Genomic DNA, 26,298 nt, shown 5'->3' with positions numbered 1-26,298 from the left:
AGCGCTCTCTTTAAATAGTAGTGATAGATAGATATAGATCCCTTGAGCTTTTTCCCCCGTCCGTGCGGCGGCTTTCCCCCCTTCCCCATATTCAATCCATAGATAAGGTAAGTAATAGATAACCCACTACTACTAGCCCCGAATAGATATCGCAGAGACAGGAGCAAACATGAAAGAAGGGGACAAGCAAAAGGCGGGAAAAGTGATGGATCGGGTCCCTGAAACGGGCGGCGGTCGCCGTTGACCGACAAAGCGGGTCCCGGTTCGCACCGGCTTACCGTTCGTTGGCGGAATTAGTCAGCGCCTCGCTTGGTAAAGGACAGGATGGTTGGTGATGCAAAGGGACGAAATGGCGAGAGGCTTCAGCTTGGGTGAGTCCCTGTACTACATACTGATCTCATCTATTTATCCATTGATCTAGATAATGACAGTTTGTTTACTGGACCTGATTAGCCACATGGTCAATGTAGCTGGGAAGCCTATTCAGTGGCTGGGAATCAGTGGCACAAGCAGTGCTCGTGGTTCAACAGACCTATGTAACACATTGTGTGGCCACACTTCAACATAGAAAAACCACCATCCAGAACAGCCAACACAAGAACTGAGGATATACCCATCACACACATGACAAGATTAACGTTATATATATATATATATATATATATATATATATGAAAGTAACTCATTGCATTACATTTCTATCATCATGGAAATTCATAACTAGTATCAAACAATCCTCAGGCTTCTTTTGGCCTCCGTCCCATCATGTGTATATTATACCCTAACCACTGGTAATCCTTTTCCCATACGCCCACCTCTATTTTGTTTCTTTTCTTTTCCTTTTTTTTTTTTCGTCACACCTCGTTTCTTCCAGCCCCCTAAGCAGCCAGTCCGGCGCCCTCGTGATCGGCGCTGGCACCGCTCTCACTGCCCGTGGACTCCTCGTCCTGCACATACTTGTCCCAGTTGGCCAGAACCGCGCCAATCTTGGGCGAGTTGGTCAACTTGTACACATCCTCAAAGTACTCCTTGGTCAACGCAAACGGCTTGGCCGTCACGTTGGGGATGTACTTGCCCACAAGCTTGGACGGGTCAATCGTCGTCTTGTGGATCTTCTTGAGCAAGAAGGATCGGAACGGCTTGACGCCCGATCGCAAAAAGGTCGAGTGGAAGGGCACGTCGATGCCTCGCAGAGGGATCGTGGCAAAGCCTCGCTCCAGCTCCAGAGGCAGAGGCTTCGTAAGCGTCGCGTCGGCGCAGCCGCGGATAATCTTCCGCAGCGCATCCTTGGCCTCCTCGATGTTGCTGCGCATCTCCTCCACGTCAATCTTCTGCAGCTTGAGGAAGTTGGTCACTCCGCCAAGCGTGTCCAGGGCCCGCAGGTCACCAGCGCACACGTACTGCATGTTGGCAATGTTGTAGTTGACAATCTCCAACAGCCAGCCAGTCTCCTCCGCGATCATGTTCACGACGAACTGAAGAGCCTCCTCGTTGAACGTCTTGGAGATGCGGCTGGGGTTGACGGCGCACATGGAGTAGTTGGAGCGGCCAGAGGCATCACGCTCGACAGCCACCTGCATCGTCAGACCACGGTAAAAGACAACCGACACCAGAGACTCAATGGGCATGACGTCCGCCAGAGCCGCAAGCGCCGAGTATTCACCCAGCGAGTGACCGGCGAACGTGCTGTCTCGGGGAACAAGCCCCTTCGACTTCATGTCCTCGAAGCTGGCCTTTTCCATCAGCGTCAGGGCGGGCTGAGTGAACTGTGTGGCCGACAGGAGACCAGTGGGAGATCTGTAGGTGTAAGAGGTGGTCTTCTCGTCAATGTCCTTGAAGATCCTCTCCGACTTGACGGTGCCGTCAGCTGCCACAGTCTCAAAGGTCATGGCCATGTAGTTTTGGCGGATGGCCTTGCCCCTGGGGCCACCAAAGTGCACGGTGAGCTCCTTGGGGTTGTTCTTGACAATGTTGGTGATGGAGAAGCCTAAAAAAAAAAAAAGATGAAGTCAGTCAAATGCACAGTGTAAAAGCCAAAAAGGGTTTCATCGACTTACCATAGTTGTCGAGCAGGTAGGTGTCGGCACGGTCCCAGACCTCCTTGGCCACAGGGCTGCTGCCATAGAGATCCATACCCATGCCCTGCTCCTGCGAGCCCTGTCCGGTAAAGACATAGGCCGTCACGGGCTGCTCCACCTCGGCCTCGCCCAGCAGAACCTTCTCCTCAGTCTCCGAGTTGATGGCCTCGAGCTTGATGATCTTGCGACCCGTCACCATGCCCACGTGCTGCAGCTTGACCTGGATGGCGTCGTTGGGGAGAACCATGCCGACCAGGGAAGCGTGGAAGCTGCGAACGCGGCCCACGTCGTTCTCGGCCGCCCACGTCTCAATCAGGCTGCGCACGGCGGCGCTGCTGTACATGCCGTGGGTGATGGTGCCAGGCAGGTTGGCGTACTCGGAGAAGACGCGAGACACGTGAATGGGGTTGTAGTCCCCAGACACGCGAGCATATGTCTCGTTGGAGGCGGGCGCACGCAGCTGCAGAGGAGTCTTGCCGCTCAGCGGGATGGCGTTCTCAAAGTTGATCGGCTGGTCCAGCAAGGTTCCGTGGCGCTCAAGGTAGTCAATCACGGGGTTGCCGTGAGACTCGCCGGCCTCGTAGTCCACGCTGGCGACCTGGATCACCTCCTTCGTCGGCAGCTCCAGCAGGACCTGGCCTCGCGTCTCCACGCTGCTGAAGACGGTCTTGTTCTTGAACCGCACCAAGCTCTGCAGGCGGAACGTCAGGGTCTGGCCCAGCAGGTCGATCTCATTAGGGATCTCGTCGAGGGTGAACCACGGCTTGGAACGCAGCACGGCCACGTCCTTGGGCGTCGCCAGGTGCACACGGACAGGCGTCTCATCCTTGCGCTGGAACGTGTTCTCGTAATCCGTGTAGGCACCACGGTACAGGAACTGGGAAGTCACCTCCATGACCGGCTTGCCATCTCGGGTGATGGTGCCGCAGACCTCGACCATCTTGCCAGACTCCTGGTTGATGACGGCGTTGATCTGCGCAGTGGTCGTCACCTCATCACCCTTCTTGAGCGGCTCGGCGCCGGGGATCATGCGGAAACCGTTGGACAGATGCACCAGCTTCAGGAGATCACCATCAATGGTGCGAGGGAAGATGGGCTTCGTGATGGCCTTCCATCCAAGCACAATGGCAAAGTCCATGGGCGCATACGTGACCTTGCCCGGTCGGTCAACAAAGGCCTCGCCCGTGTTGCCAACGGCGTGAACAAAGTCGTTGATGGCCTCAGCCGTGATGGTGGTGCTGCCACCGTCAAACTTGCTCGTGACCATGGCGTCCAGGTCCAAGGGGTCGTTACCGAACCACAGCTTCCAGTAGAACTCCTTGATGCGGTCGTTGCGACCCTCCATGACTTCGTGGATGGGTGCGTATCCAGCATCGGGGTGGTAGATGAACTTCAGAGGCAGGGCAACGGGAGTGCCCAGGGCGGTTGTCTCCTTGATCATGTTGACAAGGATCTCCCGGTCGCCGTTCAGCTTGACCTCGATGACATCCACGTACTGGTTGTGTCTTGGCTGCTCCTTGACGACAATGGTCGTCTTGGAGGGGTCGTTGGGATACTCGATCTCGACGAAAAGGCCACGCTCAGGGGCGAAGATGCGTCGGATGGGGTTGGTCTGGAACTTTTGTCCCTGCACAACGACATCCGACATGAGCAGAGCATGTCTCCAGTTGCGGTTGGGGCCCGCAAGCAGGGACAGCCAGGAGTCGAGCGAGGGCATGACGCTGGCGGGTGAGGAGGAGAGGCGGTAAGTGTTCTTGTGAGTGTCGTAGTTGACGGTCAGGCCCTCAACGTCGAGAGGGATGTCCGTCTCCACAAGCTTGCCACCAAAGTACTCAATGGCAGGGATAGCGGCCTCGTCATTGTTGTAAATATCCTTGGTCAAGGCCGCAATGTGGGCATTGTGGATGTTGTCAAGAATGTCCTTGATGGGCTCATCAATGACGGTCGAGAACTTGGCAGCGGTAGGGCCCTGGAGAATGCAGGTTCGGCCAACGTCCTGGCCAATGACTGCATCGAGGTCCTCTGACTGCCACAGGGAGTCCTTCTTGAAGTAGAACTCAAAGTTCTCGTCGAGGGCAGGGATGAAGGTGACGGGCTTCTGGCCAGGTCGCAGGCAGAGAATGAGGAAGTACTGGACGTCCTGTGCGTTGATGATCTGGTGCTCGGCCTCGGGGTAGGCGGCGAGGATTCGGTCAACAGCGCTGTAGGGCTCCTCAAGGTCGGCGTAGCTCTGGAGAAGAGAGGGACGGCCAGCCTCGGTGGTGAATCGCTCCTCGACTCGGTGAATGAAGTCGCCAGTGAGGCGGGTGTAGGATCCATCGATCCATCGGGACTGGTGCTTGACATAGAGCAGCTCAACGAGGCGGCGGACGACCTCGGCGTAGGTCATGTCCTCGAGATCCACGGCCTTGCCCTCCTTGTTGCAGCCGAACCAGACCTTCTGGAAGTCATCGTTCAACTTCTTGATGATGTAGTCACGGTTCTTCTTCAGCTCAGCAACACGCTTCTCCTTGGGGAGGTTGAAGATCTTCTGGTCCATCTCGGCCCAGAACTTGACACCGCGAGTGGCCAGCTTGTGGATAGGCTCGCCCATCTCTGAGCGAACAGTGATGACACCACCGGCAGGACCCTTGTAGGTCTTCTCCCACTCAGAATCATCGAGACCAGGAGCGTCGATGATGGCCTGCTTGGCGTTCTTGCTGGTGTGGGCCTCCTTGGCCACCATCATACGGCTACCAAACAGGCAGCCGTCGAAGGGCATGGGGGGGTATCCGTACTTCCTGGACCATTCACCGGTGATGTACGGGTAGGTGTCGTCGGCACCACCGAAGCCACTGCCGGCGACCAGGATGATGTTCTCCTGTCGGCGGATTCTGCCATACATCTGGAGAACAGGCTGGTGGAAGTCCTCGAAGGAGTGGTGACCACCACCACGGCCACCGGTCCACTGCAGAATGACGGGGAAAGTGGGGTTCGCCTTGGCAATGTTGATGACGGCCTGGATGGCCTCAACTGAGCCAGGCTTGAAGGCAATGTGCTTCAGGCCCAGAGTCTCAATGTACTCCTGAGCAACCTCGATCGAGGGCACACCGGCACCGATGGTCAAGCCCTCGATGGGCACGCCTTCAGCGCGAAGTCGGCCAATGAGGGGAATCTGCCAGCCCATTGCGCGAGGGTTGACGTAGATGAGGTTGACGGTGATACCGCGACCCGCAGGAATGGCCTTCTCTATCTTCTCCAGTGCGGCGGTCATCATCTTGGCGTTGAAGTAACCACCACCGGCAAGCTCGATATGGTATCCAGCGTTCATCGTGGCAGCGACAAAGTCCCAGGGGACGGTCGCTGGGGTCATGCCAGCAACCATGATAGGAGGCAGGCCGAGCAAACGGCTCATCTTGGTATCAACGTACTTCCTGCCGCTGGATGTCTTGATGAGGCGCGGACCATACTCCTTGACCCAGTCAATGGCATACTTGACGGCCTTCTCCTCGTCTCTGTCGAAGATCTCAGGCTTGTATCCCAGCTCAGGCATGGTGCCCTCGATGGTTCCGGCCAGGATGACGCGGATACCAGTTCCCTCCTTGTTTCGGCTGGTCAGCGCTCCCAGACCGGAGATGCCGCCGGGACCAAAGTCAAGAATGTGAGTAGCCTGGGGGAAGACGGTAGCCTTCTCCCAGTTGACAGGGTCCCGGGTGATCAAGCGAACCAGGGCGGGCACAATGTTGCCGCTGTTCTCTTCACGGAGATCCTTTCCGGTGTTGGTGTCATAGACGGGAATTCCCAAGGCGCTGGAGTCGATGCTGATGTCCTTGAGATCCTCATCGATGATGGCGGTCGCCTCCTCCAGATACTTGCTGTGGAATGGGGCGGTGATGGGAAGGAATCTGTTGACGAACCGAACCTTTCGCTCGGTGTGCGGGACTCGGGTCTGGTCGAGACCAGTAGGAGCCTTGACCTTGCGGAGTTGAGCGTTCAGACCGTACAGCGATGTGGGAGGACCCGTAACGACCAGGTTGCGGGGGCTGTTGATGAGGGAGATGCCGATATGACGGTGAGGAGGGAGATATTGGTTGGTGGCGTCAATGTGCTTCTGAACCTCCTCCTGGGACAGGTCGCGGATGCTCAGCATAGGGGTAGGGAGGCCCTCGCCGTGCTCCTGAGACTCGCGAAGCATGGTGGGGGTCATGGATGTGGTAGGGAACGCCTGCTGGCTTCGCGTGCCGATCCAGAAGAGGACGGTCAGGATAGAGCTGGTGATTTCGCGCCACGACTCCCAAGAGTCAGCCGCCGCCGTCGCAGCCGCCATGACGATACCCTGAGAGTGACCAGTGGCTCCGCTGATGCGCTCTCTCAGGAGACCAGGGTGGATGCCCAAGACCTTGCACGTAACTTCGTAGTGCGCCATCTGGACAAGCCCAATCAAGGGGAAGCTGACGGGTGCAGTAATGAGATAGTCCACATCCGGAGTGGCCTCGGGCCGGTGAAGCCATGTCAGGATATCCAGCCCCTTGGGGAACATCTTTTCCGCGCTGGGGTGGTTGGACAGAGTCTGCAGCTGCTCGGCCGCATTTGTGATGAGCTCTCCAACAAAGGTGGAATACGTCTTGTGAATCTGGCGAAGCTCATCAAAGTACTCCTCAATGTTGCCCTGGCCGCCAAAGATGGTGTAGATCTTGGCGGAGTGGTCGTCGGCAGCCCTCAGCAGAGCGGACTCGTGAGGCTTGATGGTCCGGTTTGAGACGGCCCGAGCAATGTAGTAGCATCGGATGACCTCGAGCTTTTTTGACTCAATGCCGGGCAGCGTAGCAGCCAGGGCGTGAACCTCGTTGCCCTGGAGGTAGGCCCGCTCGAACTCGTTAAGCAGGAGCTTGAGGACCTCTTCGTACGAACCCTGCGCATCATCCTCGCCCTCCTCTACCTCGGAGGCAACGAAGCCCAGGTATCTGGCAACCAGCTCGGGGACAGATGAAGGCTCGTCATCTTGGGCAAGCTCGTCGGTTGCCGGGGGGAGACTGGCAGCAAACCGATCTTTCAGCTCGGAGGCGTGGAAGTGGAGGTTGGTCGGAACGAGAAAGGAGGTTTCGAGAGAGCCGTGGGAGAGGTTCAGAGGTCGCAGAGAGGCGCTGGATCGAGGGGTAGAGATGCCCGTCTGGGGGCCAGTGCCAGTGCCGTACATGGTGGGCGGTGTGAAGAGGGTATATGAGGGTTGTTTGCGTCTGCGGGGTAGAGACACGATCAGTTTTTTGTTTTCTTCGTCTTCTCTTGCACTGAGTAACCTACCTAATGGCAATTAAATCGGCTATTAGAGACAAGAGACGGAATGTCACTCTCGCAGCTTGTCTGTTGTGCCGGCACGGAGACCAATTCGACGCAGCGTTGACGGGGTGCAAAGCCCAACCCAAGGGAAAAGGAAAACTCGGTTGCCTGAAGAATCAAAGTCTTACAGAGGGTTGGCAATTGGATCGGGCAAGCAGGCTTGACGATGCGGGAGCAATGAACGCACAACCACACCCAGCAAGCACAACGAAGAGAAAAGTAGGAAGGGAAGAGGGAAGAGGAAGAACAGCAGTGTCAGGCCACTTAGTATGAGGAAAAGACAAGAGGCCCGGACGAGGGGAGGGGGGAGGGTTGAAGCCGAGACTACAGTCTGGATGCCGCTCAACGTCCCTGGATCGCGGCGGCGCTAATGAAAATTCACACAGCGGCTACTTTAGCAGTCAGGCAATGTATGCTCGCGAGTGCAGGTACTCGCCAAGTACTTGGGCCAGGCGAGGCTCGCCATTCGCAGTGACCTCATGGAGGGAGCTTGCAACAGAATCGCCAACTTTTTTAGTTCTGTTGGGGATCAGTGAGAATTTCCCCTTGCCCCAGCTGGGCTGGACCCCACCATCAGAGCGTGCAAGTACCGGTACATTGACGACGGGTCCATTTTTGGGGGAGAGGAGGATATCACGGCTTTTTTTGGGCCAGTAGGTAGATAGGTATTATTGAGACGAGTGACGACGCAGAAACGGCACGCATGTCTTGTATCATTATCCTGATGGAGCGAAATGTCTCGACTCAAACTGCAGAGACAGTGATAGTAGTACTACGTTGCAGAGAATTGCGTGAAAAGAAGAGGAAATGGTGAACTTGGGTCGACAGAGAGCAGCCTGGACTGCAGTGTAGGAGAAGTACCTCAACAGCTTGCAGGAATAAATCGGAGAGTAGGAATACGCCTCTTCCAAGGTGGAGGAGGGTGGTGGATGGCAAAAAGTCAATTGAGTCGGGTGCTTGATTTCCCCGAGCTGAGTATGGCCTCTTTTACGCCTCTGTGCCTATTCAAGTCGAGCATTCGTCTCTTTCTCTTCGTCTTGGACGTGGTGATAGACCCTGCGAGGGGCATTTCCTATACAGGCAATTCCCACTGCTCAAGTGCCGATATCACGGTGTCCAGTGGGAGGATGAGTAAACAAAGAGAAACATGCGAGATCGATTCACCAATTCTTTGGGGCTTCAACAACTCGACTTCTCGCTGTCCTGCTCTGAGCAATCAAGATGCGTTCAGTAATCTCGAGCTCGACTCTATTCTGACCAAACAGATTACTGAGCACAACACCACAACGCCTCATATACTTTGGCTAACAACAACCAAGGGTGCTCACGGACTCCGAAGGGGATGTTGATCGAGGCCCGTCGGCCCGTTAGCGGCGATTGTATCGTCTCATCGAACGGGACGAAACAAGCATACGGCAGGATGCAACGGCCAGGCAACTCTGCATCGCTTCCGAAGCCACCAGGTAATAATCTGCGTCGTAAAGCCTCTTTGGCTGGAACATCTCGTCAGAGGCAGAAAGCTAAATTTGGAGACCCTGGAGAATCCAGAACCTCGCACGCCAAAGCTAAGACATAACAGGTCATGTTCGACGCCCTGCACCACAACTCAAAGAGGCTACAAAGACTCGATACCTTGAGGAGACACGCGTCAGAAGGCCAAAGATTCCATAAGCCTGCTCTTTTACTGTTGTCAATGTCGGGAAACCGCTTATCGTTGCTCCGGAAGCGGTGGATTGTCGTCTCCAGAGGTTCAATTGTATAACCAGCAGCTGTTCGGGACTGTCCAGGTACCGGTACATACCTCTGGCAGCGTTTGCCCCCCCTTCCCATCTGCGACACCACCAACCGCAGGTGGCGGGGTGCAACAAAACTTTTTTTTCTTTTGTTTGGGCAGAAAGATTGCGATTGCGCTTATCTTAGCACACAGGGCCGTTCAAGGGGTCGTCCGTATCGATAGTAGGTACACCGGCAGGGTCCAGCAGAAGCAAGCTCTTATCAGGGCAGTTGAGACACGGTTGCAGCGACCGGAATCAAGCACCATTTCTGTCCATTTTTCGCAGTGTTTCTGAGCAATTCCTGCGCGACATGCGCTGCCCCTCGCCAATTGAGGGCTGCCACGCGCCCTGCGAGGTCAATCATTCGGCACCTAAAGAGGTGGTAGGGCAATGTATGTACACGCGGGTATGAAGTACAGACGAGCTACGAGTACCTACTCCATCTGCCCGCGCCCAGACGGACCCCGCTAAGGGCTCAGAAGAAAATTATTTCTTTTTGGCTGCAAGAGTGGCTTCATTTCGGGGGACCAGCGCCACGGCACCCAGAGCCGGGTCCACCGGTTCTTGCCCGATGCGGCGTAGCGCGCAAATATGGTTGAGCAGCCCAATGCACCTGCAGCAGCCGCGTGGAGGGAGCGACCCTGGCACCTGCTGTGTCACTGCCCTGTGCCTGCTGTCTCGCTGCTGTGTCGCTGCCGTACCGCCCTTGTACCCCGGTACTTCCAGGCATCCCCCCCCAATGCTTTTTGCATCGTCGGCCTCTGGCGGTGGGGCGCGATTCAACAATCAAGACGCTCGCTTCCTTCCATCCGTCCAACCATCGAGGCGGCATTTGGAAATGACCAGCTTGTGCCTCGCCGCCGTACTTGTAACCAGGCTTTTCTCGCTCTGCGCCGGCGGGACCCGTTTCTCATCATATTGCCAAACCAATCCCGCTTCTGCTGGCGTCTCTCGTCCTTTCTGCCCTCCGCCATCCCACATCCTTCTCTCCTCTGCTGCCCCTCAAGGTCACGGAGAGTCGGTGCAGAATCGTCATCAGCGTCTGGCCGAAGCAGCTCGAGCAGCGGGACATACCAGATTCATCCCCTGAGCAGCCGCGTGAGAAGCACGATTGTCATCGCCGGCGGCCTTACAGTCGAATTCGCAAGACGGGCCCTTCTATATCCTCCTAATTGATACCCTCCTCAGTCCAACAACAACAACAAACACCCTCTTACGCCCTCACGACGCACCGCCGCCACCACCACCACCGCCATCATGCGTCCCGAAGTCGAGCAGGAGCTCGCCCACACGCTCCTCGTCGAGCTTCTGGCATACCAATTCGCCTCGCCCGTGAGATGGATTGAGACCCAGGATGTCTTCCTGGCTGAGAGAAACGCCGAGCGCATCGTCGAAATCGGCCCCGCAGACACCCTTGGAGTCATGGCCAAGCGCACACTGGCCTCCAAGTACGAGGCCTACGATGCCGCAAAGTCGGTTCAGCGACAGATTCTCTGCTACAACAAGGATGCCAAGGAGATTTACTACGATGTCGACCCCGTGGAAGAAGAACCCGAACCCGCGGCGAGCTCATCTGCTGCCCCCGCTGCTCCGGCCGCTGCCGGCGCTCCTGCGGCTGCTGCTCCAGTTGCTGCTGCTCCGGCTCCCAGCGCTGGACCTGCAGCCCAGGTCCCCGACCAGCCTGTGCAGGCCGTCGACATTGTGCACACCCTGGTTGCGCAAAAGCTCAAGAAGTCCCTGGCTGAGGTGCCTCTCAGCAAGGCCATCAAGGATCTGGTTGGAGGTAAGTTGAACAACCCCTCGCCCCGCCTCTCTACAAATTACCCCTCCACCACCTACAACAGGCCGAACATGAGAAAAGGAGGGAATATCAGAGGCGGGGGGAACATAGATAAATCAAGTGGTTCACCAGCTAACTGTGACTGTTATAGGCAAATCCACCCTTCAGAATGAGATTCTCGGTGACCTCGGAAAGGAATTCGGCACAACGCCTGAGAAGCCCGAAGACACACCCCTCGACGAGCTCAGTGCTTCCATGCAGGCTACCTTCGATGGCAACCTGGGCAAGCACACACAGTCCCTCATCGCCAGGCTCATCTCCTCCAAGATGCCTGGTGGCTTCAACATAACCGTGGCAAGGAAATATTTGGAAACAAGATGGGGCCTCGGTCCCGGCAGGCAAGACGGAGTGTTGCTGCTGGCCTTGACCATGGAGCCTCCTGCTCGTCTTGGAAACGATGGTGATGCCAAGGCTTACCTCGACGGAGTTACCCAGAAATACGCCGCGACTGCCGGTATCAGCTTGACGTCTGCGGCCGCATCTGGTGGCTCTGAGGGAGGCGCGGGAGGCATGATGATGGACCCCGCTGCCATTGACGCTCTCACCAAGGACCAGCGCGCTCTGTTCAAGCAGCAGCTGGAGCTCTTCGCCAGATACCTCAAGATGGACCTCAGAGCCGGCGACAAGGCGCACATCGAATCCCAAAAGTCGGAAAAGGTCCTTCAGGCCCAGCTGGATCTGTGGACTGCAGAGCACGGCGACTTCTACGCTTCGGGCATTGAGCCTGTCTTCAGCGCATTGAAAGCTAGATCTTACGACTCGTCCTGGAACTGGGCTCGCCAAGATGCGCTCTCCATGTACTACGACATCATCTTTGGCAGACTCAAGACGGTCGATCGTGAGATTGTCAGCCAGTGCATTCGCATCATGAACAAGTCCAACCCCAAGCTCCTCGAGTTCATGCAGTACCACATCGACAACTGCCCTACTGAGCGCGGCGAGACCTACCAGCTCGCCAAGGAGCTTGGACAGCAGCTCATTGAGAACTGCAAGGAGGTTCTCAACCTGCCACCTGCTTACAAGGACGTTGCTGTCCCCACTGGTCCTCGCACCACCGTGGACGCCCGCGGCAACCTCAACTACGAGGAAGTCCCCCGCGCCAGCTGCCGGAAGCTCGAGCACTACGTTCAGCAGATGGCCGAGGGCGGCAAGATCTCCGAGTATGGCAACCGCACCAAGGTGCAGAACGACCTGCAGCGTATCTACAAGTTGATCAAGCAGCAGCACAAGATGTCTAAGACTTCTCAGCTCGAGATCAAGAGCCTGTACGGTGATGTTCTGCGCTCCCTGGCCATGAACGAGAGCCAGATCATCCCCAAGGAGAATGGCAAGGGCCGAAAGCCCGGTTTCAAGGGCTCAAGCCCGAACAAGGGCAGGGTTGAGACAATCCCCTTCCTCCACCTCAAGAGGAAGTCCCTGCACGGCTGGGACTACAGCAAGAAGCTCACGGCCGTCTACCTCAACTGCCTTGAGGAGGCTGCCAAGGACGGCGTCACGTTCCAGGACAAGTATGTCCTGATGACGGGTGCCGGTGCCGGCTCCATTGGTGCTGAGGTTCTGCAGGGTCTCATCAGCGGAGGTGCCAAGGTTGTGGTCACCACCAGTCGATTCTCTCGACAGGTCACCGAGTACTACCAGTCCATGTACAGCCGCTTTGGATCCCGCGGATCTCAGATCGTCGTCGTGCCCTTCAACCAGGGAAGCAAGCAGGACGTGGAGGCCCTCGTCAACTACATCTACGACACCAAGAACGGCCTTGGCTGGGATCTCGACTACATCGTCCCCTTCGCCGCCATTCCGGAGAATGGCCGACAAATTGACAACATCGACTCCAAGTCGGAGCTGGCTCACCGCATCATGCTCACCAACCTGATCCGCATGCTCGGCTGCGTCAAGACGCAAAAGGCTGAGCGCGGTTTCGAGACCCGTCCCGCCCAGGTCGTCCTCCCCCTGTCCCCCAACCACGGTACCTTTGGTAACGACGGTCTCTACTCCGAGTCCAAGCTGGCTCTCGAGACCCTCTTCAACCGATGGCACTCCGAGGACTGGGGCCACTACCTCACCATCTGCGGTGCTGTCATTGGATGGACTCGTGGCACTGGTCTCATGTCCGGTAACAACGTGGTCGCCGAGGGCGTGGAGGCCTTTGGCGTTCGCACCTTCTCTCAGCAAGAGATGGCCTTTAACCTTCTGGGCCTGATGTCCGCCACCATCGTTGACCTCTGCCAGTCCGAGCCGGTCTTTGCCGACCTGAACGGTGGCCTGCAGTTCATCCCCAACTTGAACGAGTCCATGACCAAGCTCCGCAAGGACATCATGGAGACGAGCGAGATCCGCAGGGCCGTCTCCAAGGAGAGCGCCATCGAGAACACCATTGTCAACGGAGCCGACTCCGAGGTTCTTTACAAGAAGAAGACCATCGAGCCCCGTGCCAACATCAAGTGCGACTTCCCCCACCTTCCCGACTGGAAGACGGAGGTGGCTCCTCTCAACGAGCAGCTCAAGGGCATGGTCGACTTGGACAAGGTTGTCGTCGTGACTGGTTTCGCCGAAGTCGGTCCTTGGGGCAACTCCCGCACCCGATGGGAGATGGAGGCCTATGGCGAGTTTTCGCTCGAGGGCTGCATTGAGATGGCCTGGATCATGGGCCTCATCAAGAACCACAACGGTCCCCTCAAGGGCAAGCCCTATGCCGGCTGGGTTGATGCCAAGACTGGCGAGCCCGTCGATGACAAGGATGTCAAGCAAAAGTACGAGAAGCACATCCTGGAGCACTCCGGTATCCGCCTGATCGAGCCTGAGCTCTTTGACGGATACGACCCCAACAAGAAGCAGCTGCTGCACGAGGTCGTCATCCAGGAGGACCTTGAGCCGTTCGAGGCCTCCAAGGAGACGGCTGAGGAGTTCCGCCGCGAGCATGGCGACAAGGTGGAGATCTTCGAGATCCCCGAGAGCGGAGAGTACATTATCCGGGTCAAGAAGGGCGCCTCGCTTTGGATTCCCAAGGCTTTGCGCTTCGACAGACTGGTCGCTGGTCAGATCCCGACCGGCTGGGACCCCAAGCGATATGGTATTCCTGAAGACATCATCAGCCAGGTGGACCCCGTCACCCTGTTCCTCCTCGTGTCGGTTGCTGAGGCTCTGCTGTCGTCTGGTATCACCGACCCGTACGAGTTCTACAAGTACGTTCACGTCTCCGAGGTTGGTAACATTGTCGGCTCCGGTATGGGTGGTGCCAAGGCTCTGCGTGGCATGCACAAGGCGCGATACCTCGACAAGCCTCTTCAGAACGACATCCTGCAGGAGTCCTTCATCAACACCATGTCTGCTTGGGTCAACATGCTGCTGCTCTCTTCGTCTGGACCTATCAAGACTCCCGTCGGTGCTTGTGCTACTGCTATTGAGTCTGTTGACATTGGTGTGGAGACAATTCTTGAAGGCAAGGCCCGCATCTGCCTGGTCGGAGGTTTCGACGACTTTGGTGAGGAGGGTTCCTATGAGTTTGCCAACATGAAGGCCACCAGCAACAGCTTGGACGAGTTCGCCCACGGCCGTACCCCCGCCGAGATGTCACGTCCCACCACTACCACGCGAAACGGCTTCATGGAGTCTCAGGGATGCGGTGTCCAGGTCATCATGACTGCTCAGCTGGCCCTGGATATGGGAGTCCCGATCCACGGTATCCTCGCCTTTACCACCACCGCCTCCGACAAGATTGGCCGATCCGTCCCTGCTCCTGGCCAGGGCGTTCTCACCTCCGCGCGCGAGCACCCCGGCAAGTTCCCGTCGCCCCTGCTTGACATCAACTACCGCCGCAGGCAGATTGAGCGTCGCAAGAAGCAGATCAAGCAGTGGGAGGAGTCCGAGCTGGAATTCCTTCATGACGAGATTGACGCCATGAAGGCCCAGGGCGGCGTCTTTGACGAGAAGGAGTACGCTCAGGAGCGTATCCTGCACATCCAGAAGGAGGCTATCCGACAAGAAAAGGAGCTCCTCCGCAGCATGGGCAATAACTTCTGGAAGAACGACCCCAGCATCGCTCCTCTCCGAGGCGCCCTTGCCACATGGGGCCTCACCATCGACGACCTCAAGGTGGCCTCGTTCCACGGCACGTCCACGGGCGCCAACGACAAGAACGAGTCCTCGGCCATCTGCCAGCAGCTGCGCCATCTTGGCCGCAGCAAGGGCAACGCCATCCTCGGTGTCTTCCAGAAGTACCTCACCGGTCACCCCAAGGGTGCTGCTGGTGCCTGGATGATGAACGGTGGCCTGCAGATCCTCAACACTGGCCTGGTCCCCGGCAACCGCAATGCCGACAACATTGACCCCATCATGGAGAACTACGACCTGATTGTCTACCCCAGCCGCAGCATCCAGACCGACGGTGTCAAGGCCTTCTCCCTCACCTCGTTCGGTTTCGGACAGAAGGGAGCCCAGGCGGTCGCCGTCCACCCCAAGTACCTGTTCGCCACCCTGGACGAGAAGACGTACGACGCGTACCGCGCCAAGGTCGAGTCCCGACAGAAGAAGGCTTACCGCTTCTTCCACAACGGCATGATCAACAACGCCTTGTTTGTCTCCAAGGCCAACCCGCCCTACACTGACGACCAGCTCAGCGCGGTTCTGATGAACCCCGATGCTCGTGTGGTCGAGGACAAGAAGACGGCGGAGCTCAAGTTCCCCCCCAACTTCATGAAGGCGTCCGAGAAGACTGTCTCTCCGACCGTCGCCAAGGAGACGCAGCAGGTGATTGAGGCGCTCGCGCACAAGGTGGCGGGCAAGAACAGCAACGTGGGCGTGGATGTCGAGGACATTGCATCCTTCAACATTGACAACGACACGTTCATTGAGCGCAACTTTACCAGCCAGGAGGTGGCCTACTGCAAGAGCGCTCCCAGCCCGCAGAGCTCGTTTGCCGGCCGATGGAGCGCCAAGGAGGCCGTGTTCAAGGCTCTTGGCGTTGCCAGCAAGGGAGCTGGCGCTGCCCTGAAGGACATTGAGATCCTCAAGGACGACACCGGCGCACCTGTTGTTTCTGTAAGTTATTATGACTCTGGTATTCTATGTAAGAAAGAGCATCTGCTAACATGATTTCAACAGCTTCATGGTGATGCTGCTGCTGCTGCCAAGCAAGCTGGCGTGAAGGAGGTCTCCGTCTCCATCTCGCATGCCGACAAGCAGGCCGTTGCCGTGGCGGTTGCCCACTTCTAAGGGCCGTCATGGATGGCTATCTTTTATAGTATGTAAAATGGGACGGCTGGCTTGACTCAAGGGCGTTGGTTCAGCACGGGAACAGGATTGGCTCTCTTGGGGTTCAACTTTGATGTGTATCCGGGAATGATGACACGCAACGGAAAGCAGTTGCACTAGATTTATGAGGCATTAATGAGTGGCAAGTCATTGCTTGAAATGGATGGTATTGTAGACGGTTGATTAAAAAAATTTCATGTTTTTTTCTTCTTATATATGATTTCATGTCAATGGCATCCATCGTTCGCTTGTAAACCCTCTTCGTGACGCCACTGAATTGTTCCGACTTACTTCAACGCGCAGTGCCTCCATGTAATCTAAACCTATTACGATGTTTTACCAGGACCAGATTCTAGTATCCAAGGTGACAAAGAGATCATCGAAGGATGTCGTGTATGTAAAAGTGGTGGGCATCGATCGTCTCGGTACTGAGTAAAGCTCATCGTCGCAGTTGCCCGCCGTCTGCGGCTGTCGAATCGTGCGTGGAGAGTCCCCTCCATCCATCTCCGAGTCGAGAGGAGCGAGATGCACAGTAGACGCATGGTAGTACACCCGTCACTATCACAAAAGCCCTCCGTTGCCTTCGCACCTCTTTTCACGCCCATTCCACCATACCAGTTCCCATCGTCGTTTGATATTGTTCGCTCATCGGTTTCGTTTCGCATGTCGTTCGCTTTGCCACACAGACACACACACACACACAAACGGAAAGATCTCCCCCTTTTCTTACTGGCCACCGCGTCCCCGTCCACCACGCCCTCTGCCTCCGCCGCGTCCGCCGCGTCCCCTGTCACCACCACCACCGCCTCCTCGGCGGTCGCCGCCGCCGGAGTGGTGATGATCGCCGCCTCTTGACTGGTGGTGGGCGCCGCCGCCGCGACCGCCGCGGAAGCCGCCTTGTTGGTTCTTTTGCTGTTCGGTTACTTGGTCGATGATTTCGTCGGGGACGCGGAGATATTTGATCTTTTTGAAGGAGAGTTAGAGACGTTTCATATCACTTTGGGAAGGGGGGTGAAGGACACGAGGACGTACGTTGTTGCCTTTGACATAGACTTCTGGGAGACGCATAAACTTATCGCCTTCCTATTTCCGATGCGTTCATGTTAGGATGAGCAATGACTGAAGGGAGAGACTTGTTGTTGTTGACTTGGGGGGGAGGGGGGGCAGTAGAGCACGCACCGGGCTCGTCTGGACGACCTCCTTGAGGGTGAGGTTCATCCAGGTATCGCACATGACCAGGTGTCCATTCAGAGTCTCTCCGTTCTTGAGTTCGACCAGCATGGGGTGGCCTTGGGCGGCGTTGAGCAATCCGAGGGGAAGCTGCGAGCGTTGTGTGTGTGCGTCGTGGTTAGTTTGTATATGTGTAGGAGACCTGGGGGGGTAGAGGGTGACGAGGCTGAAGGACGAGGCGTACCATGATTTGGTATGTTTTGCGCCTCTGGACGGGGCGATTCGTAAGCTAGAGTAGTGCTTTATGTGACTGTTTTGTGTTTGTCTGGCGGCTGTGAGGGCGGGTGTCGCGTCGAGGAGGAGTGAGGGTTGTTCGCTTTGATGAGATGGTCAGGCTGGAGATTTGCCAAGTCGGTGGTGAGGTCAGAATCGAAGCTTGGGTAGGTACTGAAGTGCTGGTGCTGGTGCTGGTGGAAGAACCCCGCCATGTGCATGCATGACCGTGGCCAAGGTACCGCTGTACCGGTTCGAGGCTGGGGGGGTACATTGTGTCTCGGAAGGCTTTCCGCGCCAAAAATTATTACTACCTACCTAAGCCTCAAACTCCATCAGCCTCAGCCTCGTCTTTTTGATATCCCAATTTGCAGCTGTTCCGACATCAGTCAATTCTGTCGACTGACTATGCAGCGCGGCCAACTGCTGTATGACGGGCTGTGGCGCTGCTTGTGCCCGTCGTTTGATCAGCTGGCGCTGCGGACGGCGATCCAGCGACAGGGCTTGAGCTTGCCTGGTGCGCGGACGACGGGATGGCGACAGAATGTTGCCAGGGCGAGGGTGAGGCCGGTGCAGGTGCGGTGCTATGAGACGAGCTCTAGCTTTGCATCGACAGGCAGCGTCTCAAACCCGGATCTATCTCAGGCACCATCTCAGACGGATTCCCGGCCAGGTGAGGCGCAACGCGGGGATGACGATGGAGGCATATATTTGGATGTCAAGTCCCGGTCCTGGAAAGACAGGCTGCTCTCCCCTGAAGTACCTTCAGAGGAAGCACTCAAAGCGAGCACCGTTGACGAAATCATGGCGGCCCTGGCTTGGCTGCGAGAGGTGAAGAGGGAAAGGCCAGTCAGCGGCCAGGAAGTGGACCAGCATCAACGAATCGTCCAACTGGTGCAGCATCTCCTGCGTGTCGAGAACCGGCCCATTACGCCCCTCATCTACGAGTGCATGATGGACGCCATGGCTGATCCTCGTGGCTCCGTCGACGGCTTGCGGAGGCTGCTGGACGACATGGTCGAGCAGGGGATGAAGCCGACGGCGGAATTCTGCAACGGCGCCTTGAGAGCGCTGATGAACCATCCGGACTACGTCATGCGAATGGAGATTCTCGGCATCATGCAAGAGTACTGGTTCACCATCGACACGCCGGTGAAGCAGACGGTGGTGGTGGGACTGCTGCGGGACGAGCAGTATGAGCTGGCGTACGCAAGGCTCACGGAGATGATTGAGCAAGGGGCCAAGCTCGACACGTGGGTGTACGACATCTTCATCCTGGTGTTTGGGAGGCACGGGTTCCTGGACGAAATGCTGCAGCTTCTCTATCGACGAAAAAATATTGGCGGCGGCAGCAGCAACGATCCGATTGTCATCAGCTTGGCATACTACGCCCTGGACGTGTGCAGCCAGGCATATCACCATGCGGGCACCCTCTTTGGCTGGCTGTCGGTGGTGCAGAACCACCTGGTGCAGCCGGCGGACGGCATCCTTGAGAATGTGCTCGGGACGGCGGCCAGGAACGCAGATGCCCGGCTCGCATCGGAAGCGCTGGCCATCATATCAGAGCGCATGAGGGCCCAATCGCACCACTACGAGGCCGTTGTCGAGGCGTTTGTCGGCAGCGGCGACCTGGCAGCAGCCATTCGAACGCTCTGCATCATGGAAGACGGCGGTTTGCGAATCGGACGCAGCCAGACCAGGAGGCTGCATGCGATACTCAGGAGCCGCTCGGAGCTCCTGGACGGCGCCGAGGCGGCGGTGCGGGAGGCGGCTGGAGCACGCCCTGTGCCTCGCGCGGCCGCGGCCGCCATCATCGAGGCGCTGGCCCAGACTCACGGCAGCGCGAGGGCCCTGCCTCTGTACCGGGATCTGCCCAAACTCTGCGGCGTGGAGCCGCCCAACGCGAGGATGATACAGACTCTAGTCATCCATAGCGCTGACGAGGCGACGGCCAAGTTCTTTGCCAAGGAGTACGCAGATCAGATTTCAGAAAGCGAGGACCCGAAGCAGACGAATTTGTCATTGAGCGCCTTGATTACAAAGTGCGCAGAGGCCGGCGAGATGGATCTCGCTTTCCGGTTCACGAAGCAGGCCCTGGCCGGCGGAATTACGAGGAGCAGTCGGTTGTCGCCGCGATGGATCTACGTGCTGGTTGAGCAGGCGATGGCCAGGGAGGACGGACGGGTGTGGCCCGTGGTGGACGAGCTGTTGAGCACGGGGAACGAGGACATGACGAGGACTGTGCGCAGGATGCTGCAGCAGAAGAGGATTTCGAAGCTAGCCTCGCAGTGGAAGGCAGGGACGTCGATGACGGCGCCTTGAGGATGTTTAGGGTATTTGATGAGGAGATTACGGTCAAAGCTGGGAGTTGCGGCGGCTGTTGTTGTCATCTAATGAATAGACTTGAATCTACGTATAAGCATTCATTGCATTGCCCTCAGACTGGAAGCTGGGAGTTGTTTTCTGTGATGGTCATGAGGGTTTATCAGCAAGAGGCACGTATTTCCGATCGGAGAGAAGGGGGGAGGATAAACACATTTGTTAAGGAAATGTCGTTTGTAATGGGTAGGATTGGCTGCAGGTCTAGATCTTGGATAGCCAAACCGACGCCAGATACTGGCCAATGCTAAAAGGCGATAGAGAAGTATTGAACTGATAGGGATGGAGGCTGAAGTCGAGGTCCGGTTCCGAACCGGAAAGTCGTCGATGATACCCGGGAACAGAACTCCGAGATCTATCTTTACGACACAGGCAGACAAGATGATACTACGAGTACATGCCTTGCATAGAGTAGGCAGAAAGGACATCATCGAGGTCGGTTGGTGCCCAATCGGCTCATGTAGCATATCAAGGTCAAGCAACGACGGGAAACCGAACGAGCCAATTCGATGCCGGCGAGAGAGTTACACGAATTGAGCTCCGGGACAGTCGGGCGGCACGGGGAGCCGGCGCCCTGAAGCTCTTGGAGCTAATCCGGAGCTGAACAAGGATAAGTGAAAAAACTACCTTAGGAGACAATGGGCAGAGAGCGTGAATTGCGACATGGAAAGGATCGAGAGAGGATGAAAGGATGACGAAGAAGCGGCGCATTGTCACTCCGAGGTGACTCACCGGCTCACGCAACCAGGGCAAGGCAGGGCGAAGAGCAAACGTGGCCGAGGGGGATGGATGAATTGAATGAATGAATAGTAATCAAGAAAAACCAAGGCTGAAAGGATTCGCAGATGATAATGGATGAGGAGAGCAATAGTGACAAAGAGAATTGTTTTGAAGCGGCACGGTGGCGCTGACAAGTGCGCGTAGGCGATTATTAATGCCGTGGGTGGCTGCTGATGTTGGGGGAGGAGAAGCCTCATTTTCCGATTGGGTTGGTGTTGCTACCTAGTGTATGATGGCTGGCTGTTTGCGGAAAGGACAGTGAAAAGGGGATGAGAGAGGAGAAGAGAGAGGAGGGCTCGGGGTTTATGAGAAGGGTTACGAAGGTACTTTGTTTGTGGATGGTTTGAGTTTCGCGGCTTGGGTGGACTCATTGAGGCGAAGCGAGTGCGAGATAATATGATGATGCTGAGGAGGAGGAGGAGGAGCAGGAGCAGGAGGATAAGAGACGGAAAAGAGTAAGAGAAAGCGAGGGTAAGAAGGCAAAAACGAAGCGGAAGCCGAGGGACTCGCAAAAACGCCATCTGGGGCAAATTAACCGTCTTCATACAAACAAGGAAGTTGTACAACCTGCTTGGTGTCGTGTCGTGTCGTATAAAAGACAAGACGAGGCAATGATGAACAGAGTTTCGACGGATTCAAGGCTGAGGAGGGCTTCAAAATCTGACACAATGGTGTATGTACCTTGGGTGAGAGGCAGAGTTCTGGAGTGACGAGACGGAAACGATGATCAAATTGGGGATAAGAAATCTTGATTATTTGTCATATAATGGATTCTACTTTTTTTTCTTCTTCTTCGCTTGCCTTTGTCTCTCTTAAGCTCAAGAAATTAGTACCTAGTGGGTGATAGAGCAAGGGTTGTCTCTGCTATCAGGGCGGATGCAACAGTGACCAGGGTTACACCAGATTTCGACAAGATCCAACAGATTCCAGACCACGGAAACGGAGGCAGCAGCAACGTCATCCTGCATGCTTTGGTAAGGGATCCTTGAAGTGCGAATCTGCAAACGAATCGTCTTTACTCCGAAATCTAATAGTAATACAAACGACTACTATTTCCTCGATTTGATGATCTAGGTTAGGATCGGTGGCGGCTAAGCTGGAATGCGTATCATTACTGCCGTTAGTATGGAGAACAAGGTCAGACTAGATTCTGACGGATTGTCGCTGCCAAAGGATCTGGTTGGTAAGCCTCTCTGCCTTGTTGACGCTCCAGTTGATTTGAGATTTCACTTGGTTTTAATCTTTTTTATTTTCATGTCGTGCATTATTCCGAGAGAGGGTCCTTTCAACTCCGGCACTTGTTTTCCAGCTAAGTACCACTTACACAAGATAGCCCCAGCCGATCCTTTTCCTCAGGGACACGCCATTCATACCAAAGACGACGCAACAGCCATTCCAAGTTGCTCTGTAATACTGTACATGAAAAAGTCCGAAGCAAGGACCATCGGGCTTAACAAGCAGGATCCTTGAACCAAGTAAGAAGACCAGCAGGAGGAGTCATAGAATCTGCACGTACATCATCCATCAATCTTCACTCAGCCTCACAAGCAGAATGAAAGACTGGATAGATACAGACAGACATGATAGCTCCGGCGTCCGATCAAATGCCGGGCTTTACTAAGCTTAACCCCCAAAACTCCGTATGCCGAAGGGACGGAAGGGGGGGGGTGTAAGAAACTTCTCCATTAGACGTAGCTATCGATCGACCTAGTATCGAGCTCTGTTTAGGTACCTAGGGAAAGGCTACCTACATATGTACTTATCTGCGGCAAACGCGGCGTCTGATACCTTTCAACTTAGGGGGGTGGCACAGACACGGATGGCTGTCAAGCCATGATGTTATGATGCGTCCATTGCTTTGTAAAGAAAAAAAAAAGATATGAAAAATACGCCCCCATTCCACGCCTACTTCCCTCGGGGTTATGCGATCTTCTGCTTACGGCCCCAGCGTCTTGGCTCCTAGTGGGAACTGCGTCCGAGCTGTTGGAGCTGTTGACTCGTATCGGATTTTATGTTGTGTGAGAGTGTACTTGCCGTGTGAGTGCCCAAAGGGGGGGAGTGTCATGTCTCCCCCATGTGTCCCGCCATGTCGGTTCTAGGGCTGATGAAAGCCAAGCAAAAGCTATGGAAATAGGCTATTGCCCGTGTGGACCAGGGTATGGAGCATGGCTGTACGAATCTATCCGGATCTTGGACTCTTAGTCCGGGGGGGTTGCTGGGTTGTTGTATTACACAGCAAGAAGAGAGAAGCTGGGTCTGCTTAGTGTCAGGACCTGGGAAAGCTGGGCTACGGGGAGATATAAGACGAGGCTTGTGGCCGTTTACATTCCGGGAGGCTTGCAGAAAGGGTAGAACAAAAGCATTCCAGAAACTCTGTCTTCTTGGTGCTCTTAGGCAGGCGAGAGGCTTGACATATCAGCGAGGGCTTCTTCGTATACATTCTGTGCCCCCTGATTGCTTCACTTACACCGGCTTGATATACACACAACAACATATACAGCATCAACTTATACACCACCATCAAGCGTTGTGTTTACTCACGTCCAGCCCTTGACTGCCGACGAGGTTGAGAAGTCATTCTTAATACAAATACGAAAGTATATCGTCAACGCCAAATAGCCCGGAGCGACACCACTAGATAAGACACCTTACATCCCCCTCCTAGCCATGGCGGACCTCATCCGCGACGCCCCCCTCGGGCAAGTCGTCCGCTGGGTCACCAAGAACAAATACTTCAAGTACCCGGAAGAGAGAGAGGACTTCCAGCTCCCAGAGCCCTGGATCCAGCTCCTCAACGGCGAGTCCGTCACCGACCACCGAGGCTCCGGCTCCAACTCCGGCTCCGACGCCTCCACCGCCGCCGAGGACAAGGAAACGCGCGGCATCCTGCGCACGCCATCCCCTTCCAACGGGAGCACCCGTCGAGCCTCGTCCCCTTTCCCCTCGCGAGCCCCCAAAGACGACGATTTAGAAGAATCAGCGTCACACGCAGAAGAAGCAGCCTCCGGGGGCCGACGAGGCCGGACGCACTCCCAAGACCATCTGCACCACCACGAAGAGCACCTCGTCTCGCACGAGCACGCGCAGCGCACGGAGCTCGGCGACATGACGGCCCGCCGGCTGGAAGAGGACGAGGAGCACGAGCTGGAAAAGACCAAGTCCATACCCATCGTCCCGCAGACGACAAAGGACGGCGCCATCCTCGTCGACTGGTACTACACCGACGACCCGGACAACCCATACAACTGGACGCGCAACAAGCGGCTCACGGTCAACTTCATCATCTGCATCTACACCTTTGTCGTCTACACCACGTCGGCCATCTACACCACCTCCGAGGGCGGCATCGAGAACCGCTTCCACGTCAGCGAGATCAAGGCCACGCTCGGCCTGTCCATCTACGTCCTCGGCTACGGCATGGGGCCCCTCATCTTCTCCCCCCTGAGCGAGATTCCCATCATTGGGCGCAATCCGGTGTACATTGTCACCATGTTTCTCTTTGTCATCATCTCGATCCCGACGGCGTTTGCGCCCAATTACCCTGGTTTGATGGTGCTGCGATTCCTGCAGGGCTTCTTTGGATCGCCGTGTCTGGCATCGGGAGGCGCCTCGCTGGGAGACATGTACACTCTGATGGCGCTGCCGTATGCCATGATGTCCTGGGTTGCGGCCGCATACTGTGGACGTAAGAAATCTTTTCCCCCCTCTCCACCTCCCCCCTATTTCTCTCCCTCCCCCCTATTCTCTTTCCTTCAATACATGTACATACATAGCTGACACTCTTCTTCTTCTTCATCATCACGACAGCTGCCCTCGGCCCTCTCCTCAGCGGCTTCGCCGTCCCCGCCGAGTCCTGGCGCTGGTCCCTCTTCGAGTCCCTCTGGGCGTCGGCCCCCGTCTTCGTCGCCATGTTCCTCTTCCTCCCCGAGACGAGCAGCGCAAACATCCTGCTCCGCCGCGCCCGCCGCCTGCGCAAGCTCACCGGCAACGCGCGCTTCATGTCCCAGAGCGAGATTGACCAGCGCAACGTCCACGCAAAGGACATTTTCCTCGACGCCCTCATCAAGCCGATGGAGATTACCATGAAGGATCCGGCCGTCCTGTTCGTGCAGGTGTATACCGCCATCATCTACGGCATCTACTATTCATGTAAAGTCCTCCTCCTCCTCCTCCTCCTCCTCCTCCCTTTCTCCCCTCCTGTTTCCCCTTCCTATTTCACACACACAACACAATGAGCAAAAAGACAAAACACGTCTAACGCCACTCCAAACAGTCTTCGAAGTCTTCCCCCTCGTCTACCCCGTCTTCTACGGCATGAACCTCGGCGAAGTCGGCCTCGTCTTCCTCTGCATCCTCGTCTCCTGCATCATCGGCATCGTCATCTACACCGCCTACCTCTACTTCTACATGAACCCTCGCATCGAAAAGTACGGCTGGCCCGTCCAGGAAGACCGCCTCATTCCCGCCCTGCCCGCCTCCGTCGGCCCAACCATTGGCCTCTTCCTCTTCGCCTGGACGGCTCGCGCGTCCATCCACTGGATCGTCCCGACAATTGGCATCACCATCTACGGCGCCACCGTCTTCATCGTCATGCAGGCCATTTTCGTGTACATCCCGCTGAGCTATCCGCGGTATGCGGCGAGTTTGTTTGCCGCAAACGACTTCTTCAGGAGCGCGCTTGCGTGTGGGAGCGTGCTGTTTGCGCACCCGCTGTTTCATAATTTGGGCGTGGGCAGGGGAGTTAGTTTGCTGGGCGGGTTGAGCGTCATTGGCATCATTGGTATTTGGTTGCTGTACTTTTATGGTGCCAGGTTGAGGAAGTTGAGTAAGTTTGCTGATCATGGGGAGCCGGCGGAGGAGCCTGTTGCGGAGGAGAAGCATTGAGTGGGGAGGAGAAGAAGGGGAGGAGGAGGAGGATGCAACACGGCTTCTGAATAGGGGGTCGTGTGATATAGGGAGGGAGCAAGACTCGACGCATACTCACGGCTTCATCGGTTCGGTTTGCCGTTTCATACTGAAAAGGGGGGAAAGAAAGGAAACGTTTTCTTCTAATGGCTGCAAAGTCATCTTAATCTACAGTTAGACTTACAGAATATGAGCATAGGTAGTAATATCACGACAAAGAGACTTGTCCACTGCACACAGAAATCAGAGTGATGAAGGAGGTTAAAACCGTGAGCCGTGTCATTGTTCGCATTTCACAGCATTATCGTTCCTACCCATTGTCACCCCTGATGACCTAGGCCCTCCTTAGACGACATGAAATTTTAATTGGATACAACACAAATAGGTATTGCGCTCGACGTCCCCTTGCAGCATGCGAAAAGCACAGATAAAAGGGGGGCAGGCGGGCAAACAAAGTGATGTGATGTGAACCTCCCAAAGGCCGACAACCTATGCGAGCTCTCGACGAGCGATAGAGTTGGGCTAGGCCAGC

The 26,298-nt window shown here is 56.1% G+C and overlaps 5 protein-coding genes across 5 annotated transcripts; 3 read left to right on the top strand and 2 right to left on the bottom strand.

Moving 5' to 3' along the window:
• Window positions 1–878: 878 nt before the first annotated feature.
• TRIREDRAFT_78591 (beta subunit of fatty acid synthase) lies at window positions 879–7,254 on the bottom strand (the record flags this gene model as incomplete). Its single annotated transcript, XM_006965912.1, has 2 exons — window positions 879–1,987; window positions 2,058–7,254. The coding sequence occupies 2 exons, from the start codon at window positions 7,252–7,254 to the stop codon at window positions 879–881; spliced, it is 6,306 nt and encodes a 2,101-aa protein (XP_006965974.1).
• A 3,172-nt stretch (window positions 7,255–10,426) lies between these two features.
• On the top strand, window positions 10,427–16,472 carry TRIREDRAFT_48788 (Beta-ketoacyl synthase; the record flags this gene model as incomplete). The annotated part of the gene is made up of 3 exons (XM_006966028.1): window positions 10,427–10,952; window positions 11,101–16,046; window positions 16,110–16,472. 3 exons carry the CDS (start codon window positions 10,427–10,429, stop codon window positions 16,218–16,220), a joined length of 5,583 nt encoding a protein of 1,860 aa, XP_006966090.1. The 3' UTR covers window positions 16,221–16,472.
• Window positions 16,473–16,551: 79 nt separating this feature from the next.
• Window positions 16,552–17,676, bottom strand: TRIREDRAFT_108090 (uncharacterized protein; the record flags this gene model as incomplete). The annotated part of the gene is made up of 5 exons (XM_006965911.1): window positions 16,552–16,582; window positions 16,990–17,222; window positions 17,292–17,342; window positions 17,439–17,579; window positions 17,674–17,676. 5 exons carry the CDS (start codon window positions 17,674–17,676, stop codon window positions 16,552–16,554), a joined length of 459 nt encoding a protein of 152 aa, XP_006965973.1.
• An 830-nt stretch (window positions 17,677–18,506) lies between these two features.
• TRIREDRAFT_108089 (uncharacterized protein) lies at window positions 18,507–20,024 on the top strand (the record flags this gene model as incomplete). The annotated part of the gene is made up of 1 exon (XM_006966027.1): window positions 18,507–20,024. The coding sequence occupies one exon, from the start codon at window positions 18,507–18,509 to the stop codon at window positions 20,022–20,024; it is 1,518 nt and encodes a 505-aa protein (XP_006966089.1).
• A 3,237-nt stretch (window positions 20,025–23,261) lies between these two features.
• TRIREDRAFT_78585 (uncharacterized protein) lies at window positions 23,262–25,745 on the top strand (the record flags this gene model as incomplete). The annotated part of the gene is made up of 4 exons (XM_006966026.1): window positions 23,262–23,781; window positions 23,989–24,546; window positions 24,669–25,010; window positions 25,135–25,745. The coding sequence occupies exons 1-4, from the start codon at window positions 23,529–23,531 to the stop codon at window positions 25,743–25,745; spliced, it is 1,764 nt and encodes a 587-aa protein (XP_006966088.1). The 5' UTR covers window positions 23,262–23,528.
• Window positions 25,746–26,298: the final 553 nt, after the last annotated feature.

This window comes from Trichoderma reesei, assembly GCF_000167675.1.
Source record: "Trichoderma reesei QM6a unplaced genomic scaffold TRIREscaffold_11, whole genome shotgun sequence".
NCBI lineage: Eukaryota > Fungi > Ascomycota > Sordariomycetes > Hypocreales > Hypocreaceae > Trichoderma > Trichoderma reesei.
This window is presented reverse-complemented; position numbering and strand designations above follow the sequence as displayed.